Here is a 21,579-nt window from a genome sequence, read left to right as displayed (position 1 = left end):
TTGATTTTTACCAAATATACCGATCGAGAGGCTACTAGGCATCTGAATGGTGGATGGATTTGGAGGCTGGGGGTGCATCCGAGAGTGAGTTTCTTCCTCTAAAAGGTCATTTAGGGAAGGCTTTCGACTAGGACTATTCTGAGAGAGAGAGACATGGATGTTCAGGCTATTTGCCCCCACCATAGAGTGGAGGAGACGGTGAAGCACATGCTATTTCTATATCCATCAGCTAGACGGATTTGGTTCTTAGCGAGTTTGCATCATCAGATTGTTCAGGCAGAGGATCTGATTGGGGCCTTCATTGATCTTTTGAGGTGAAAGGCTCGGAGCGATGCATCCAGGAAAGCTGTTATTCGCACTACCTATATCGCTAGCATATTTGGTTAGTCAGAAAAATCTGAGAATCCCATCGTACTCACATAACGACCAGACGGATATTCATCGTTTGAGAGCCCCCACCTCCAGAATATCTGAAAGTTAATTTTGAGGGGAGCATTAAAGATAGAAATATTGGCACTGGCTTTGTCATTTGAGGGCCTAATTCTAGTCTGGGGCAGTATAAGGCCACTATCTGTTTGAGCCAATAATTTCTAGAGCAAAACTTCATATAGCTTGAACTCAAATTGTATATGCATGAAGGATGTTGGGAGTGAACCGCATAACTATTAAGGATAACTCAGCTATTATAATGTCTTAAATTCAAGGGTGTATACAGGAAGCAATTAACCACCTTCTTTTGCATCTCATGACTTCTTCTACACCTCTCAAGATGCATTGAATTTACAGCCAAACATATCTTCAAAAAGATAAACACTGCAGTAGATTGGATAATGATCTACATTGCAAAGTATATTAAAGATCATTTGTGGACCACCTGAGGGTGGTCCCTAAACAATTTACAGATATTTTATTTTTTAATATTTTTGAATGTATTCATAGAAGGCTCGTTGAATAATTCATTTTAGCAAAAAAAATAAAAAAATCGAAGAATGGCCAGCGGTCTAGAGCAAGTAAGCCATCCATCCAGATTACCTTTGAACAAAGTATTGCTTTTTTGAACCAAAAAAAAAAAAAAAACAGCCGTGCGGCTGTGAGAATTACCTTCACGTTCGCTTAGATGGGTCGATGATGAAACATTAGCCGTATAATACCATTTGCCGTGTTAAACTAGTTTTGAGGTAACAAAGGCATCAAAAAGGTGGTGGGCAGATCAGCTCTAAATCAATTTTAAAAGTAACAATGTAAAAAAAATGACAGGAATACAAGTCACATTAACAAAATAAGAAATGGAACCATCAAATCGTGCCTGGTAAAAGCACAAGACCAACCTTAATCAAAATGAACCGGACCCAAAAACTACAACTCTTTCTCTCTCCCTATGGCATTCCATTATAGAGAGGCACCTGCATGAATTGAGCCGGCCTCGGAATCAGTGATCAAAGAACTCATCAAGCTGAGAATTGGGGGCATTTGGCACCATGCTCTTGATGAAACATGCTTCAATAGAGATACTAAGTGCCAACACTATTACAACATGCCTTGCTTCCAGAGCAGCAAAAGATTCCCACATAGTTACAACAAAACACCATAATACAGAAGAAAATATTAGGAAAACTTACTCTGAGAATTTTGAATGTATTTTAGACCACCCTAATCTCTCCTTGCCCAAGCCACAACTACGCAAGGGAGGCAGCAATTGCTGGGGCCATAACAGATCTCACCAGGACGGCTGTATTTCCAGTCACTGGCTGAAAGGAGGCAGCAGTCTCCAGACGTTCCCAGGTCATCTTTCTTTTCTCCTCCACTGCCACTCGTTTCTCTTCCTCCTCCTCAAACTTTCTTTGGCAAGCCAGAAATAGCTCCTCATCCATCTCAGAGAGCATCTTCCTAACATTCATTGTTAGATTCAGGACTGCCTGATTCCAGTGATTCTGGCTGTTCTTCTCTAAAGCTGGCACGATAAGGGGCATGATATCCTGCCGGTTTTGTGCCACCAGACTTATCACATGGTCGTTGTTCCACAAGAATAGAGCTCGTTCAGCAACCTGCAATGTAATTCTTATTCTCTTAAAGCAACTGATAGGAAAATAAACATGACGAATGATATTAGACCAATGAAGGGATTGAACAAGAGGAACCCGCCACAAATTCGCATGACCTTGATTGGGACCGGTTAATAATATTAGACTAGATGTCAAGAAGGCTGCGGTAACACCTGACAACCATAGTCACAAGTTCGGCATCCGGGAACAGTTTAGCTAAAATTAGTGATTCAAAATTAGGAAAAAAATTTGGTACATTCGTCAAAAGTTTTGGGGAAAAAAAGGTAAACCAAGAATTAAGCAAGAAAAATAATAAAATTAAATTAGACTTTCTAAACCATTGGTTAACTTATTCAGTTAAAAATAAGTATAGGAGAGGGAAATGATAGTAATAAACATTACTGCTAGCAACAATAGTGTCATCCATTTGTAACACAAACTTATTTAAATTTAGCTGCAATCAGCTCGTCAAAAAATCAAAAAATTTGTTTATAATTATAGACTAATTGAATACTTCTGGATTGATTCATTTTTGGAAAGCAATTTGGAGACTTTCAAGAGAAAAAACCGAGAACAATTCTTAAATTTTTAAATAATTATGAGGATTTTGTAACCACGGTAACAACCAATTGTGGTGTAGATTTTGGGAAGACAACTTGCTGATAAAGTGCATATAACATATGCTCTATCTTAAAGTCATAGCATTATCTTTGAAAAAAATATCCGGTTCTCAGTGTTCAACATGATATTAACACTGAACTACTGCGATGATATAATGTCTCTTTCAGTCAAATGTATTGGGCAACCGTAACAAGCCCCAATAATCACTACCCCAGCAAATATAGGTAGGGTTTGTAAATGATTATTCTTCACCAAATCATTTACATACAGGGCCATATCTACTTCCAAATGCAACTTATTTCAATTCCAGTGTTCACTGTCAAAAATTGATGTGCAAGGATATGCATAGCTTTGATAAATAACAACAAATGGAGATATTTGGACAATATTAATGATAAGCAACAAAAAAAAAAAAAAAACAAAGGGCTCCAGCACAGTGGCGGATGCATCTTAATAAAATGTGGGGTCAATTGACCCCACAAAAAAAAAAAAAAAAATTAGATATACACACACACACACTAAGAAAAGTCAAATTGACCCTATTAATTTGATGAATTGACCCCATATCTCATGTAAAATTTTAAAGAAATCAAAGATAAAAAAGATCACATAATAAGAGTAATTATGACCTACATTCTCTCTCTTTAACGACTCACATGTCCTATCTCTCTCTCTCTCCCCCAACCCCATCTATCTACCTCTTATGTTTAAATCCCATATCAATGTACCACATCAAAAGATGAAAAGAGTAATTATTACCTACATTTTCTCTTTCTTTAATGACTCACATAACTCACCTCTTTTTCCCTCTCTCACACCACTTTGACCTCTCCCTCTCTCTCTCTCATTCTCTCTTTCTTTATTCATTAATTCTCTATTTATTTTTTAATACCCCATCTCAACCCCATGGTCCCCATCCATCCACCCCTTATATTTAAACCCCACATTAATTTATTTTTTATACCCTAGTTAATCTAAATGCAATAGAAAATCATATATTCTTCTTGTCTCTTTCTCAACCTGAATCAGGTATGTTTCTTTTAGCTTCTTTTATTTTTATCTTCTCTTTTTTTTCACTGATATCAAATAGAATTTTGCTATGGTGCTCCTTTATAATATTTTATTATAAAAGATATTTAAAATATTATATATTATCATATATATATTTTATTATTTTTAAAAATAATATTTTTTATTTTTTTCTTTCTTTTTTCTCCCTTCGTGGCTCCTCCGTTTGCTCCTCCGTTTGACTGCTTTCCTCTACTCATAGCTTCTCCACGCCCACCTCCCCCCACTCGCCGCTCCATCTCACTCTACCCACGGCTCCACGCCCCACACGAGGCCACCTATGGCTCCTCCGCCCATCTACAGCTTCTCCACCCTCAGTCTACCCCACAGGTCCTCCTTACAAGTGATGCAGAAATAGCACTACACTTTATTTAGTTCTCAATGTTCTTATTATTTATTCTTTATTTTATATTGATCCCACAAAATAAAATTTTTGGATCCATCGCTGCTCCGGCATTAAGAATTCATATATGCAAAAGCAATGGACAGCAATGTCATGGCATAGAACATATACCCACGGAATTCATGATGAGTCCAGAAGAATATTAAGAAAAAGGCCCCCAAATAACAAAACAACAGAAGTATCGTGTCAAAAACGGTTAACAAGATATAACGGCATACAATTCTGGCTCGATGGATGAGAATCAAACAATTGCCACCAAAGACAACTCTTTGTGAAACAACAATAATTACAATAGGCTAATTCTCTTTATGATTTACTGATATTTACTTTTCTGGACATATCTCAGGAAGGTATGGAACTTGTAAGTCGGTCCAAAAACAACCCAGATCTAGATCTGGCCTTCACATTATCACTCTTTTAGCACAGATTTCTTAACACCCAAATCTGTGAAACAATCCGAGGAGAAAACTTGCCTTATTAAATTACTGCAGCAAAGTGAATCACATAAAGCCAAATATACACCGAACGTCGAGAAAGTTCAGATAGTCAAGTTCAACACCAGCACAAGGAAATGAGTACACACAAAACCAGAAGCACTTAAAGATTCCACTGGACTAAAAATCTAATGTAAACACAGCATAATTTGCCACCCTAAGCATCTCAATGGGGTCTTCTTTTGCTAAAGTGCTTTACATGATTCCATAAGTGAATTTAGTTTCCGTGCAGTAAGATTTCACAGCCATTTTTAACACACTAAAAGAATACAGATCCTACTTTAAAGCTTGTAGGTCACATCCAGATCTAAAACAAAAGTTGCCCATATAAGTGAATTTTCAACAGTTTTGCATGGAGGCCCCACAAATTGTAAAACAACACCCACCATGAGCTTGATCGTATGATAGGGTGGGAACATCCAATCTTACGTACAACATAACAATGGGATTGGTTTTGGACCTGTTATATCACTCCTTTGATGGCTCGGCAAGATAAGTATCAATGCCCCCATGAGGAACCATGCAAGCGTGTTTGGCCCCACATCAACTATGCACCAGGTAGAATAGATCTTAGGTATTCATATAGGGCCAATGAAACCAAATAACACCCTCCGACTAGCCTTTTGGAATGAGGTTGTGTTATTACAAATTATATCAGAGTGAACCCGGCTCATGGCCCATGTAGACTACGGATACTACAACATGGGTCTATTTGAGCCGACCATGGACTGATCATGATGTTTGTGATTGGATTTGAATAGATTTGAACTTTTGACCTCGTAAGAACGTCAGGACCTAAATGGAGATAGTATGTGAGGATCTTGGATATTTATACAGAGCTAAAGAACTCAAATAAAACCTTCTAGCTAGCCTTTTTGGATGAGATCTTAGGTTGTTATAGCCCCAGTTCTAAGCAGCCATAAAACTTAATGGCCATCCTCTATTCTTCAAAAAGAAATACCTTTTTCCTTCTATGGAACAAAGAATAGGTTGTCAAGAACGATCACCAACATTTAATTATAATATTTACAAAAAACAGTTCCTACTTATAACACCACTTCTTGGGGAAAACAACAAAGAAACAGAAAAAATTGTTCTGGACCTCGTAAAAGGACTTAAAATGTGTATCCCACAACTTTCTTTATCCTGGTAAAAATAACACAAGTATCACTGTTCCTAGACTTTTTACCTCCAACAAAAGCTCAATTTTGCCTTGCTTGTGTTTCTAAAGTTCCTCTTGAGTAAAATTCAAATATGTCAGCCCCTTACAAACTGAAGTAAACATAGTAGCATATAGGTGTCACTTACTGATATCCAATATTGCTTGCTTAATATGATTCATTATTCCTGTATCCATGCATACCGAGCAAATCAACATAAATACATCAAATATAATAAATCATAGCATAAGTATAAGAAGGTGCCTATTACAACTGATTTTGTTTTCCTTTTACCAAATTTCTTATGCATGTACAAATGGATCACATAAAGAAATGGAAAATTTGGTAAGGAGACTTCTTTCAACCCACATATTATAAAACACAAAGAAACCCTAATTCCATCTACATGGCAAAATACCAAGGTGATAGCAAGAATTAGTTCCTGCTTGGGCAGTACACCTCAAGTGGCTTTGACGTTCTCTCAGATTGCTTTCTAAAATAGAAAGGTTAACGATGTACAATAAAACATATCCTTAGTGGGAGTTAAAGGTTTTTAAGAACTTATAATGATTATCTACGACTGCACATCAAATTATACAAATCAAATGGTACATGCAACTTGAGTTGCTCAAAGTACAAGCCGCTTAACTTAGCGTGGGTGACATACATAAAAGGACTAATGAAATCTCGTTATTGAACAAGCAAGATAGTATCTCAGGTATATTGACAAATATCAAGTCAACCAATGTGAGTAAAATTACAAGTTTGATTGTCATAGTAAATCAAACAAAGTTGATTACTTGACTAGGAGAGACAATTTGGCCAATAAAGTTAATATGTGTCTCTAATGAATTGCACGAAATCAAGATTTGAAATGTCACCAGATATAAGGTTTCATCATTCAAGCGAGTTGGTTCACTTTATTCACCAAGTTTTAGAATGTCCAAAATGTGATGCAATTAGACTTTCATATTCCCATACAACATGTACCTCAATTTTTTCTTTTTGACCTGTTGCAAATGCAAATGGAAATGCCACAAAAGCCAAGGCCCATTCAAATGGTGAGCTGCACATCCAATGTGGGTCCGTTCTATGCTTGATAGCATGATCAACTCAAATTGATATACAACGAATCCTATACAACTTTAGAGGTCAACTTACAATAACGTCAACTGTTTTTAAAAAGTCAAACTGATCAATATAAAATAACTTGCTTGACTCATCACTAGTGCAAAAAGTCAAGCTCAAATTGGTCAATATGATTATTTAGGTCAACTAGGTACAATTTTCGGAAAAAGCTAACTGCTTAAATTGGTTAATTTGGTTGAACAATATTACCAGTATAAGTCAATCTTGCAAAATATTGGACATTCAAAAAAAGGGTTTCCAACTCACATAGTGCCAAAAGTAAAAATAAAACTAGAATCTAGCGAACTCAACTTTCATGAAGCCTATTTCATTATTAAGAGCAATTATGCATGGTTGGAAAACACTGTCCTTCTACAATAAGAATTGAAAGCTCTATACCAGCATCCAGGTCTTACTACATGAGAACAAACCACAATGCCTAGATCTTACCAGTCCCAAATTTCATAGAAATCTAATGTTCAGGCTTGCAAAATAAGTATTACAAGTCAAAAACTTTTTCCAAGATTTTAAATCATCAAAGACATAAACCTCTTAACTACCTAATATTAGAAAGGAACACCACAACCACCAAGCAAAAAGGAATCCCATTAATATTATGCACATTCTGATTATGCATTCTTCAATACATCAAAAAGAAAGGCCTTCGCATGGGAACCACAAATAGCTATCATCAATTCATTATTATTGATTCCACGATGGGTAAATTTCATTTGCCCGAACTAATACCTTAGAAGCATCACACATTAGACAAGTATAATTTCCATGTCAAAATCTTTCAGTTCATGAGTAACCAAGCAAGCATAAGTGCATGTGTGTGTTTGTGAGTGTCTACATGTTCATTTGAAAGGAATAGGGAACATCCACGCCAAGAAGCAAGAGAGTAAAGCCTTATCCTAGTTGTTTTGATCAGCATCATGAAAACTTCTTTGCCAAAAATTCCTCTTACAGCCTCCACCAGATTTCATTTTATGCTTTCCAGTTTTAATCTACTTTTTCCACAAAAGGTTGTCTCTCCCTGTTTCTTAACCTTCAACACAAATCCAAGCTCCACCCCCTTGGGGAACTCTCCTTAAAACTCCATACATTTTAATCGGTTCTCTACATCTTTGTCCTTGATTAGTGCACTTCCTACATTTCCTAATTTAGCGCTATGGCAATTATTCCATACCATCTCCAACAGATCAATCCTGCCGCAACTGAAAACCCAATTTACCTTGGTTTACTTTCTATTGTTTTTGTGAAGTGATCTATGGTTCTAACGGGCCATGAAGTTGATCGGTTATGGGTTTGATAATGCTAATATTTTTAAACGATCAATTAAAGATAACAAAAGGTGGATTGGATTGCACAAAAAGTTGTTGTGGCTGAAGAAAAGCTTTTCTATCCATTCTATCTACCGGGATAAGCATGATTATACATTTTTATGTATAAGGAGGCTAGTCCACCTTGCTTCATTGAGACCGTGGCACACTCATCAAATAAGATAGGACATGGTAGATTAAAAATCCAAGTTGATCTATGAATCTTGTACATATCTATCACCCTTGATCTTTGCTCTAGATCTCGAAGAATTGCGAAACTCAGTCTCATCTAATCAAGCATGTGAATTAAAACCTTGGTATACTTGGTTCATATGGGACAGCATCAGAATTATCGGACTGGTGTTATGAACCAAACCCGACTCAACCCTGGATGAAAATTTCCTATGTAGCTGGCTCCTAAGGCCAGCCCTAGGTGGCCAACTACATCTAGAAACCCTGGGGCATCCACATGCCTAGGGCTTCCTAGGTGGTTGCCACATGCTAGGGTCCAATCCCGGTGGGTTGCCAACCCCATGGTTTCCTAGGTTGGCACCACAAATGCCTCAGGCTTCGACCATAGGGATGGCAGGGACACAACATTTGGGTGTGTGTGGTTTTCTCATATCACAGTGAGAACTCAAGTAAGAGTTCTCTAGTGCCACCAACAAAGAGAGAGAGAGAGAAGGAAGAAACAAAAAAAGAGATAAGGAAGAGAATACCAAGTAATTTAAGGGCTTGCTGAAAGTGAGCACTCTGTGTGACGTCTAGAGAAGTTTTCATCCATCTTCCTCCCTCTTCTTGCATTCTCAAATCATCTGTACAAGTATCAATCTGTCTTGCCATGTGTGTAATCTATATTTCTTCGAAATTTATCAGAAAAAGAGTGATCTGATTCCTATTCTCCTGCTACATCACAATGTTGTACTGCATAAGCGTCCATTAGGTTTCTCGTCACCTTATCCATAATTCGCTTAATATTTATATTTTTATATTTTGCAATATGAGATCGTATTGTATCAACCCAAAACAAACCAATATTGCAATCTTTAAATAGATAGGTCTAAATCACACCTTGATTGTTACCATCTTTTTTGCCTTGCCTGTAACCAATAGGAGACATGACATGCATCCATTTTGCTTGTATCAGAAGTAGACAGTAATAGGAAACACAAGCATTTCCAAAGAAGGTAATCAGGAGATTGAAGACATCCCATGGATTTTTCTTTCCTGTGAAATATTTAAGGCTTGCCAATTACATATCCTTGTTTAACATGTCCTGTTTCTCATGTAATAAAAATTACATCATCACCAAATAGAAAATAGGCACAATGTAAGATCACAATCTGTCCAGATCTCTCTGTGGATAGAAAAAAGGTTTCAGACAATGGAGGGTATAAACATAAGAAATCACCAATACAACTATAAAACAGAAAACATGCAACTAAAAGAAACACAGAGGGGTAAAAGTCTCCAGATTACACTAACTAAATAAGGATATAGGTCATGCTGATTAGCAACTGATATAACAAGTACTCGACAATCATAATGACTGTAAACAACGAGGATGCAAACATGCATCTAGCTATTCCATAAGCATAATCATTTTGACAAATACTTGAAAGCACAAACATAACAGAGGAATTACTAAAAGGAGAGAAAGCATCCATACCAGCATACCCAGATTAAATTACGAAATAATGTCCTTGTGGCAGAATATTTGGGAAAAAAGAAGATGTTATGTTTTACTAACAGCTACTTCTTCAATAGCTTAGAGCAGGACAATGATTGGCAGACCATCATATGGAATTATCAGGCACACAGGCAGATCAGCAGTTTTACTTTTGTCACAATAAAGAGGCAGCCTCTATGATGACAGGGGTGATAAAAGGTATTGCCAAAAACTAGAAGTACCAAAAAAAAAGGTTAAAAATACGTATATGTTTAGAAAAAATCAACTTGCCCATCCTTTTTTTCAGAAATAAAAGCATCTACATGTTTGAAGACAACATAAAGACCAAAAATAAAGAAGAAGAAAGAAATACCTGGAAGTGTGAACTGTTAACACAGTAGCCAATCCTCCGGAATAAGGGGACCATACATTTTTGGAATTCCACCACATTAGTTGCTTCCAGGACCTCTTCCAACTCGCTCAAAAACATTACCTCTTTCTGACTATTCGTCACAGGCCAATACTTCAACAACCCCCTTATCACTGAACTTGCCAACTTTGGCTCTTTCTCTAAGAACTGTGTCACACAGTATGTCAACTGTTGAAGATAAACACCTACCGATTTTGGTTTGTGCAAAGGAATAAGAGCCCTCCAGAGAAAAAGTTTGTGCTCCTCCTTAAGAGGCAACGCAAATCCACTAATCACACTACCAAAAACCTCCAGCAACTCGGCAATCCCATTATGCCGGTCCGTCTCAAACACAAACCTATAGAATATATTGCTTACTGCCTTGCGGATGAAAGGACGATGAACCATGAATTTGCCATAAATCCTATGCAAGATTGTTTTCAAGCAATCCCTTTCTCTTGGATCCTCTGAATCAAAGAGCTCAAGCAATCTCAAGATAAATGAATGATCTATGAACTTTTTCCCCATCTTTGCATCAAGGGAGGAGGATGAAATGAATTTTAGAAGCAATTCATACACAAGTTGCAGATGGGACCAAGCAGGGTCGAACATTGGCTCCTCTTCTTCAGTCTCCCCACCACCAGAAGAATTGGATCGGTAATTTGGAGGAAACCCCCTAAATAAATTAATGGCGACCATCTTACAACTGGCGGAGATCATCGGCTCAGTGAACCGAGAGGTGCCAGAATTGACAAAATCAATAAGATCTAATAGGGCCTGCCGCTTCATGTCTTTCTCAGCGGAGTTCTTGTTTGGATCAGAAAAATCAAAGACAACAGAACAGAGATTCAGCTTACTGATGAAAAGGTTCTGCTTTTCGGTGTTTGAGATATCTTTGAATGACAGGAGAGGTTCAATCCCGGCGACTACGCTGGATGGGAAGACAGCAGAAGACATCCTCTTAACAGTGGTTGATCGGCCTGGCCCGGCATTACCACTGTTTGCCCGCTGGATTGAGTTGCCAGAAGAGGAAGCATTGCTGCCTGGGTGGTTGTGTGTGGAATCCGAAACAGAATCCAATTTCGACGACTTCCGGGGTAATTTACTGAGGAATTGCTTCCACATGGTGGTAAGATTGGGGGAACACTCAGATCAAGTTCATAGGGTCAAATTTTGATCTACAAAATCGCAAGCACCAAGCTTAAGCCCTAGATTCCGCTCCAGGCAGATCTTAGGTAAGAGGAGATCATACAAAAACCAATGCCCGCCACAACAAGGCTCTTACATTCAGATATGGAGAAAAACTTAAGGAAAGGAGAAGTTAAAAAAGACAGGAAACGTGGAGTCGGATTGTGAAGGGAGATCGATATGGAATGAAGCGTAGCCAACTGTTCTATTCAAGGAGAGTATAAATAAGCAGCAAGATCTTGATAATGGTGGCGAGATCAGAAAGGAGAAAAGAAACAACTTTTACCTTTTTAAACAAGATTTTCGACAGAAACCCCAAGAACTGCGACTGTGAAACCAGGATCAACGCAAGAAACCCTAGAATCCAGCGATGGCGGTAACTCCAAGCCGAGTGACCATGATGACTCAAGAAACCCAAGATCTCGACCAAGAAAACGAGGGAACTGAAAGCACCCTCTGCAAACCCTAGAAATCGTCCGGCGACACCGATATGAGGCTCCCGAGCTCGAAATCTTCGAATCCGGGGAAGAAATCCCGACCGGAAGCCCCGGATTCAGAAGGCGATGATCGATCCCAGCGGGGATTCGAGGGATCGGAGCTGGCTTTGGTCGCTCGCACCTACTGCCATGAGATCAGATTAGATCTCGAGGTACTCCTCGAGAAAAGGGAAGAAAGAAAGGGGAGGGTGAGCTCCAAATTCCAGATAAGATGAAACTAAAATAGAAATAGTTTTCGGTGAATCGCAAATTAAAGTTCTGACAGCGACGCGGAGCTATAAAGCGCGCCGGCTCGGGACTGGAAGATCCGAACCGTTGAGACGTCCGCCATCGGCGCTTGATATTATTAACAGACGACAACCGTTCTTAACTAGGGTGTAGCATCATGGTTCTTCGGGTGTTACGGACTCTGGATGAGAGAAACTGGACCGTTGATCTAAAAGACGGGAGATTCGGGTCCGCTGAAATGACGTGATGTGATGGTAATGGTCCACCAGAAGCTTTGGATGGTGGGGGGTCCTCGTTAGGTTCCATGAATCCACCAATACGACAAAAGATGCGATTACGACAAAAGATGCGAGTGGTTGATTAGCTTTCTGGGGTTTGGGACGGTGGAATAAGTGGGTGGTGTTCAAGAGTTCCGGAGGTTGGTTGGAAATAAAGCGAAGTTTTTTATAATAGAGGTTTGGGACGAGATTGATTGACGGAGCGCTAACATTCTGTTAGTTTCCTTGGACGGTGCAGCGAATAAAAATTAATTAACCTTTTTCCATATTAAAAAGAGTAAGTAAACCTACTTGGTGAGCGCATGGGTTGTGGCAGCGACAACTGACACATCTGCCCACATTTATTAAAATAATAATAATAAATATTTTGTTTAAATTATTTTATTTTATCAAAATAAAAAAATATATTTGATCGGAGGATGTTAGACGCCACAATAGGATAGAAAGTAGAGAATGACTCCCGCTCTATGTGATCAGAGAGCCTAGATTCCACTTTAATTACAATTACAAGGAGGATAAGAATGCCCAAATATTTCAAAACTTTTGAGCACTATCTTTAATATTCAAATCTTAGCGTACCAACTTAAAAAAATTAATATTTTATTAATTTTATTAATTAATTTTTAAAATTTTATGAAAAATAATTTAATTTTGATTTTGATTTCAGTCACGTATCAAACACATCAAAAAATATAGCCATTCTGATTCTCATTTGCATTTAGATTCAGATCTTAATTTAAGGCAAACCAACTACATACTAAGTTTAGATCATTATATAACACACCAGCTCATCTTTCTAAACACTCAATCAAGTGTGAACAAGAATTAAGAAATTGAAGATTTAGATACAATATTTACTATATTCAAACTAAGAGAACCTACACTTTTCACAAACTAAGAGCTAGTTTCTATTAGTTACAATGTAGATACTGAAAAATCAAACCCTACTAGAGGATAACATTGTATTAATATAACAACAGTATTATAAAGATATTTTTTGAAAAGACAAAAAGATCATTAAATCGCATCTCATGAGAAGTCCCAAAATATATCTCCTTCATGGATTTATACTTTTCATAAAATATGAAAAGTATCTTCTCATAAAAAGAGCTTTTCATATTCTTTTCTCTTTTAAGGACTCTCCTCCACCTTTGAGAAATTACTATTTCTTTCCTCTGCTTCCCACAACTCAAATGAGTCCTTGACTCTTGGGGATTATTACGGTGCTTTTTTTTAGTTCAAAAATATGATTAATCTTAGTTGTTTATTATCTAGATTATAATTAAAAAGTTAGATTAACCATTAATCACCCTATTACCCTCCCTCAACCTCTTCCGACTTGTTTGTACCCAAAAAAAAAAAAAAGACCACCGACTTATTCGGTGCCTTCTTATTCCACCGACCCCCCTTGCCATCGTGATCCCATCCCCCTTCTCTCCACCTCCACTGACGACACCTCTCTTTCTAAGTTATTCAATTTCTACCACATTATAGTTTTGCCCAAATTATAATGCTCGTCAGCAAAACTTTCTGTAAAACAATTAGAAAGCATCGTAGCAAAACCTTCAAGCTCTTTTTCTGATCAAGATGGATCAAATTGTAGCTATGACCCACTAGTAAAAATCACAAAAGAGTTTGTTGGGGTAGATCCTCATCGCTTAGCTGATCTCACAAAATCATCCGGAGGCTGATCTCACGAGAAGACCGACTTCATCATCTTCGTCGCTTAGCCGACCTCACGAAGTCATCCGGAAGCCAACCTCACGAGGAGGCCGACCTCACGAAGTCATCCGGAGGCCGACCTCATCAAAAATCATCCGGAGGTTGACTTCATCAGGAAGCCGAGGCCAACTTCATCAGAGGGCTAAGACCGACCTTATCAAAAGTCATCAGAAGGCCAACTTCTTTTTCGGTGCCTTACCGACTATCCAAACTGACGACTAGGTCGCACCACTCAAATGGCTCCTTCAACCGACTTCTTGACACGGACGTCAGCCGAGCAGTCGAACGACAGACGTGGCCGTCACGCCATCCTGACAGGCTACATCAAATCACATCGCTCAAACGCCATATCCTGACTAGCTGACTGCATGCCATGATGGAATATTACGAGGCCATTAATTACACCGCATGCGTGATAAGGCTTGCCGCCAATGTCACGTACATGCCGAACAAAAGGCACGCCCACTGTCAGAGCCATTTAAAGATGCCAACGCGATGCCATACGGCTGACAGGACATGATTGACATAATCACCCATCTTTTTACCATCCACTTTGCTCTATAAATAGAGGTAAGCAAGGACCCCTCCAGGTATATTGGCCAACACATTATCAAAACTCTACTATTCTTTCTACTATATTGAGTCATCTTGCTGACTTGAGCATTGGAGAATTCTCATCGGAGCCATTTTTGATGGGACTTCCTTTGTAGGTCTCTTTCTTCCGGTGTTGAGCGGAGACCAGTGCCACCATTCACCGGCAACTCCTCACTCTCATCTTCGACCTTGATTATGTGCACTTTCTTTGATGATAGCACACCATCTTTCGATATCCCACCGACCCACATCGCGGTATGATGCAATATCTATTCGGCTCCAGCCTGACTATTGAAATCGGAGAAAGACCACACCAGAGTTCAATAGGTTTGGACAACTAATTATGCTAATTATTATCTAATTCTTACCGATGAGATTCTGAAGATTACTTGTAATTCTTTTTTTTTTTGTTATCCATCAAGAGCAGAGAGAGAGAGAAAAGCAAGCATTAGCAAGTACTAACAATTTTTACAAGTATAACCCTTGAAGAAGATTCCATATAAGAGCATTACTTAAAATATTTTCCTTCCCGTTACGCATCAGAAAAAAAAAAAAAAAAAAAAAAAAAAAAGAAACGAGAAAAAAAAAAAAGCATTAACGTAAATCTAACGATTATTACAACTGGATAAGCTTATTTGGTACTAGGTAGTAGTTTCTCCAAAGATTAGAATACCATTCACAACTGCAACACATCTTTATGCAGTATATAACATGATTTCAAGTGATCATCTAATTCTCAATGCTTAGAGCTTGCAGCGCTCTTTATTTTGTTCGGGAAGATAACGACATCAAAACATCGGGTTCCACACCATGCTTCTGGGTCACTTGAAGGTTTTAACCTTCTGAATAATTGTGGGATGGATTCGCCCCTCCAATTTTTATGTGAAGGCACGGGGTCCTACCCATGTGGTTCCACTTGTCAGCACGAGGGTTATTAGTTATCACTCTTGATGACGGTATGAAGCCATAATACATCCTCATCATTACGGCGAAAACAAGGGCAAACCACACCCTAAAATTGAACATTTCATAGAGAAGGCTCAAGGTAGAGGCACATCAAGCAAACAAGTCGAAACTTGGCCACAAAACCAAGGATGTGCCATAGAGCAACTCAGTTAACCAAAATCCCAACAAGCCAAGGCAAGTTACAGCTCACAATTTCATTCAAATGTTCATTTTGTTTAGGACTGCAGAGAGCGCTAAACCATAAGAGCCACGCAATCAAAGAACAGACAAATGCATTTCACCAAGCGAGACGCCAAGATTAGTTCCATAAAAGGTCTTGGAGCCATGACATGGTTAATGGATTCATCCCAAGCATTATATTCCAAATTCTCACTGGAACAGTATATGGGTCAATGTTAAACTTTGGTCATTCAAGAAACACGGAAGGAAAGCTTTTAGCTGGACCACACGCATAAAGTTTGCTCTTATTGATAATAAACAAACCGTAATGTGTATATTCATATCTTCCACCAAGCCAAAACCCAATTATGGTCAAGTATAGAAGCCCTTATTTCTACTCTTCAAGAGACCAGTCAAAACTTAAGGAAAACCAAAAGGACAAGAAACCATTCCTGTACATGATCTTATCATCTGAAGATGCTGCAACTTCCATTCACCTGGCGCGTGTGGAACCCTGAGGCGTCCTTGGAGCTGCATTCACCACAAGCAAAGCAATGAACTAAGTACGTGGCCAAATTATATAATGGCCTGTTGTTACGGTATGAAGAAACCAACAGCACTATGAAATTGCATTTCAGAGAATATTTGTAACAGGCATTGGATTTGATAACAATAGATTGAAAGATTGAGCAACACAAAGCATGCTATGACACGTGAATAGCATCAACTATCTACAGGAGCTCCTTTCTACAAATCATCACATAATCCAAGTTCAAAAACAGACAGCTAGGCAGACAATTCCACAGTAACAATGATTTTGGATTAGAAAGGAACTAATGAGGATTGATTTAACAGAGCAAAAGCATTACCTAAATTGATAGCTTCTGAGCTTTTCATCAACCGAAGACGCTTGCATGATGCAACAAACATTCTGCAATTAATAAACATGAGTTAGAATTGCTTGCTTATGCAGCATTAAGACTTTGATGCTTCGAGGTCAATAATTCTATATACACATTTGGTACTGAGAGAGCACTGCATTTCAAAAAGAGTACTGGCCCTTCGTTCTGGGGTGAACTACGGAATCTACATTACCCAATGTTCAGCAACGATTCATTGATAAATTTTCAAGAGAGATATTAGATTGAGGGCCGGCTGAAATGCCATAACAAACAAAGAGGGCCTCTTGGAAAGAACTGCTACATGGCATTAAACTTATGGGTATAAAATAAGTACAATTCCTCTCACATATATGTGATTGTGAAAACAAGATATGAGGCATGGTGTTGTTGCTTTTCATATTTGTTCAAGTAGCAAGATTTTTTCTTTTTTTTTTTTCTTTTTTTGGGTGGGTTGGGGATAGCAACAAGAGTTCATGAGAACTGGAATTTGAAACTAATTGTGCTCTCTACCATGTTCTCTAGATTTATTCCATCTATGATGTTCTCTAAATCTTTTCCATCGGAGATGGATGGATGGATAGCCATATGTGATTTATCTTCCAAATTAACCCATAAAATAGCCATTACATCAGAATAAATACTTAAACTGAATGATCAGATAACATATTTGCATTCCACCATGTATTGTTTACAACATCTATATTGGCCAATGAATCAGGTATTAAATAAGAGAATTCGAGTAAATGTTGGCAATCAAACATCAAATCAAAAACATGTCATTGTTTAGAAGAGGTCCAAAATAGTTTCAAATTTTGAAATAAGGAAATTAAGCAACATAGATTGGAAAGCAAAATATAAGTGGCAAGTTGAGCTGGTGGAGGTGATGATGACTTATTCAATTACTACATCAATGGGAGAAAATCCTAGAATGTGGCTGAAGAACTCTGTTATTGCAAAAGACCAACACTCCTCTACTTTGGTTAGTAAACTGCCAAATTGATATGTAACTCAGAAAGGAAAGGAATTCGAGCTGCAAAATATACATATATAAAGACAAGTAAGGACCCTTATCCCATCAACCTGGGGTAGCCTTTATGAGTCCTCATCTGACATTGATTCTCATCCAAGCCCTCAAACTTGTCTTGTCAAATAATCATTCTTATGGCCTTCATTAAATGACCCTTAATCTACCCATGAGGCTTGTCTTCGACTTTGTCATCCAATTTCAATTTGTACAAAAGCCATACAACTCGGGTCTCCTTATTGTTGTTCTTCTATCTATACCCTCCAAAAGTATTGCATATTTACGCTAAAATCATCTACATTGTGCTCAAGTAATGCTCGAGGACCCTACTTTCCATCCAAGAATCTTCCCTGGAATAAAATTGGATCACAGAAATCCCAGATAATCATTTAATAAGCGACATTCATATTATTATAACAAGAAATTCCATTTATAAAGGAGCATGTCCACTTTGCCCCCACCGCATAAACTCTCCATGTAGAGGGGGCACTCTCACCCATCACTCCTCTTGTAATAATTAATTTATAGATCTAAAGTACCAGAAGCAATTTAATCCAAGAATCTCTCATTCGCCAACAGGACTTCCACTTATCCTCCACCACAGCTGCATTCCAGGTTCGTACTTTTTGTCGACCAACCATTTATTACCGTACTTTGGAACAATCATATACTTGATGGCAACTGGTCCGATATGGGTCGGATTGGTCAATGTTCATACCCATCGTGCAATAAAAAACCCCATAACCATACCCTCCCATTATCCACATCAGGTCAGGTTGGGTCAGATAGAGTAGATGGTGCGGGTAGGCAGACCAGAGAAGACGGGTTGGGCTGGATCAAGTCGGATAAAAAACTAATCATCTAAAATAATTGTAATTTTGAAAAAAAAATAGATTAAATTTATATAGAATCAAACTACCCGCATCTGATCCAAATCTACTTTTAATTTTTTATCTAAAATTCATATCGCCCTGAGGTTTAAATAGATCAGGTAAAACCTGCCCCATCCAAGTTGGGCTGAGTATTCGGTGGGTTGGCTATAATTGCCAGTACCCCTAACAAAAGCAACAAACACGTGACAACATAACCAAAATAAAAGTTCTGATAATTTTTATGTCACTTGTTACGCACTCATACTAATTTAATTGTTTCATTCCTTGATATAGTTAGATTATCTAATAGTAAATCTATTGAAACGTGCAACTCGATCTATAATATCACCCTGGTTCATGCAAACCAGAAGTCATGTCCTTTTTTACCGACTTTCGACAATTTACAGCGGTAAAGAGTGCATACTGCTAGTCAGAACATTGTTATTCTTGTTAGTATAACTATTATTTACGAAGTTAGATAATAGAGATAGAGAAAGGAGGGACTTACTTCCAAGGGACGTCCCCCACGAGCATCCAGTCGCCGTCCTTGTCCTCGTACGTGGGCACGTACTCCGTCCCGTTCACCGGATCCACCAGCCTCCTCTCGTTGGGACAGTTACCTGCCATACCGAATGACCAAACTACCCTCGTCACAAACCAGCCATATCGGCGGAACAAGGCGGAAAAAAAAAAAAAGAAACAACGGAGAGGAGAGGGGACAGAGAGAGAGAGAGATGGGAAGAGGGAGAGGGAACATACGGACGGTGAAGCAGGAGAACATGTCCTCGATGGCGGTCAAGAGCTGCTGGTAGCCTCCATACATCTCGAGATCAACCTTCCGGAGATAGGGGGCGCCGTCGACCGCCACCTTCACGTACGTACAGCTCTTCAACGCGTTCTTCCGGAACGACCTCACCGGCGGCCACCCCACCACCTGGGCCCTATTTCAGAAAAATATTTCAAATATTAAATTTCATGCGGAAAATGACCGTGTTGCCCCTGTGCGTGACTCCGTAACCTACGAAAAGCCTCCCCCATATGTTCCCAGAAAGGAAAGGGCATTTTCGTCAGTCCAATACCCTAACTGACGGAATTGCCCTCGGAAAAGACATGGTCCTTCGACTTTAACCGTTGATTTCGAATTAGGCAGGGGTAAAACCGTCACGAAGGGGATGATTTCATGCCAAGTTAGCCCCCGGGGGGTTGATGTGCTTACTTAGCAGCTGGGGGCTTGCCGGCGCCAGAGCCGAGGTCGTCGGTTGAGCGATCGCCGAGATCTCCGGAGCGCGACTCGGCCCCAAGGCTGAGATCCACGGTCTCGGCGAACCCCCTCTTCTTCTCCGTCTCCGATCCGGCGGTCCTGGACCCCCCGGGCAAGCCCAACTTCAGCTCCGTCTCCTCGTAGTCCAGACCGGACACCTCCGACTCCGTCGAGCTCCTCCCCGTGTCCGTCGACATCTCCTCCACTGCCGAGGGTCGTCTCTACTCTACAGGGTTAGGGTTGGCGCTTCTCCTCTCCTTTATCAGTTCTCTTATCTCTCTTTTTCCCTCTCCGTGGGGCTGGCTTCTTCCGATCCCCCTCAACAATTATAATAGATGGATGCTTGGATGGATGGGGAGGAATAGCCATGAAGATAGCGACACGTTGGTGGCGATCGGGCGGTTGGGATTCGTCCGCGAGAGGGAAAGTGGACAACCGGTGGTGCTTGCAGGTATGTGAACGGCCTTTTTGGGGTGTGGGCCAGCCCCTGTCGATTCGAGCTGTCCCCCCACTCTCTCCGGCTTGTCGGCTCGGCTCTCTTTATTCGTTTTATGGGCACAGCGGGCAGTCGTGTCATCTATTTCGGGCGTACAGACGGAGAAATTCTGATTTCGATCCGGGAAACTTGAAAGGGAATCAGTGGAGGAAGAGTTTTACGGATCAGTGACTTCACCACGTATGGCAACCAAAAGTAAAATGATTCCACCAAAAATAAAAAAATTTAAAAGTAACATGACGCATATCGTACTCTATTGATATTTTTTTATAAATAAAAATTTTATTTAAAAATTATTTTTTAAAAAAATATTTTTGAATAATATTTAGATAAAAAATAATTTATTTATATTTCTTTATGTATTAAAAAATAATTTAAAAATCTGCTATCTATATTTTTTTATATTACTATTTTTTTTGATAAGTTACTATAATTTATTTATATTTTTTATGATATCTTTTATTATTTAAATATTATTATATATTAAATTATATTATCTTATCAATATATTAATATAATATAATATAATATATAAATATAACTTATTATACATAAAACATTATATTATTATAGTATTATATAAATACATATAAATAATAATATAATATATTATTATTTATAATATTATAGTATAAAATATTAATATTTTTATTTTATTATTATATATTATTATATTATATTATATTATATCATATTATTATATATATAATAATATAGTATATATATTATAAATATTAATATATAATATTATTATATTATTATAATATATTATATAAATATTATATTATATTATTATATAGTTAAGAATATGTTAGGAATGAATAAAATAGGTTATTTTTTTGATTGATGGAAAAATGATTTAGCTACCTTCTAAATAGATAAATTTTTTTTTCATTTCATGAGTAAATGCTATCTATGAAAGAATAACTTATCCATCTTGAAAATCATGAGAATATGGGTAAATTGGTCAATGAGAAAGTTGATAAATTTTCTCATGATATTTATCCACAAAAGAATCGATAAAGATGATCTCATATAAATATATAAGATCGAATGCTGAATTAGACAGCAGTTCT

At 38.3% G+C, this 21,579-nt stretch overlaps 2 protein-coding genes across 2 annotated transcripts; both read right to left on the bottom strand.

The window, feature by feature from the left end:
• Positions 1 to 1,484: 1,484 nt before the first annotated feature.
• Positions 1,485 to 12,222, bottom strand: LOC105039096 (serine/threonine protein phosphatase 2A 57 kDa regulatory subunit B' kappa isoform). The gene is made up of 3 exons (XM_010915210.3): positions 11,791 to 12,222; positions 10,281 to 11,494; positions 1,485 to 2,045 (listed from the first exon to the last, which is right to left on the bottom strand). The coding sequence occupies exons 2-3, from the start codon at positions 11,439 to 11,441 to the stop codon at positions 1,677 to 1,679; spliced, it is 1,530 nt and encodes a 509-aa protein (XP_010913512.1). The 5' UTR covers positions 11,442 to 11,494; positions 11,791 to 12,222; the 3' UTR covers positions 1,485 to 1,676.
• A 3,999-nt stretch (positions 12,223 to 16,221) lies between these two features.
• IAA1 (auxin-responsive protein IAA1) lies at positions 16,222 to 20,290 on the bottom strand. Its single transcript, NM_001303591.1, is given in 5 exon segments — positions 16,222 to 16,479; positions 16,818 to 16,879; positions 19,255 to 19,366; positions 19,506 to 19,687; positions 19,963 to 20,290. Coding segments are annotated over 5 exon segments (636 nt in total). The 5' UTR covers positions 20,205 to 20,290; the 3' UTR covers positions 16,222 to 16,441.
• Positions 20,291 to 21,579: the final 1,289 nt, after the last annotated feature.

The sequence above is a fragment of the Elaeis guineensis genome, chromosome 2, assembly GCF_000442705.2.
Source record: "Elaeis guineensis isolate ETL-2024a chromosome 2, EG11, whole genome shotgun sequence".
Taxonomy (NCBI): domain Eukaryota; kingdom Viridiplantae; phylum Streptophyta; class Magnoliopsida; order Arecales; family Arecaceae; genus Elaeis; species Elaeis guineensis.
Note: the sequence above shows the minus strand (reverse complement) of the source record. Positions and strands in the feature narration are given on the sequence as shown.

Coding starts and splice junctions, on each gene's coding strand:
- LOC105039096 (XM_010915210.3), bottom strand. CDS start 11,441: ATGTGGAAGCAATTCCTCAGTAAATTACCCCGGAAGTCGTCGAAATTG. Junction 2,046..10,280: donor TTAACAGTTCACACTTCCAG/GTATTTCTTTCT, acceptor ATTACATTGCAG/GTTGCTGAACGAGCTCTATT.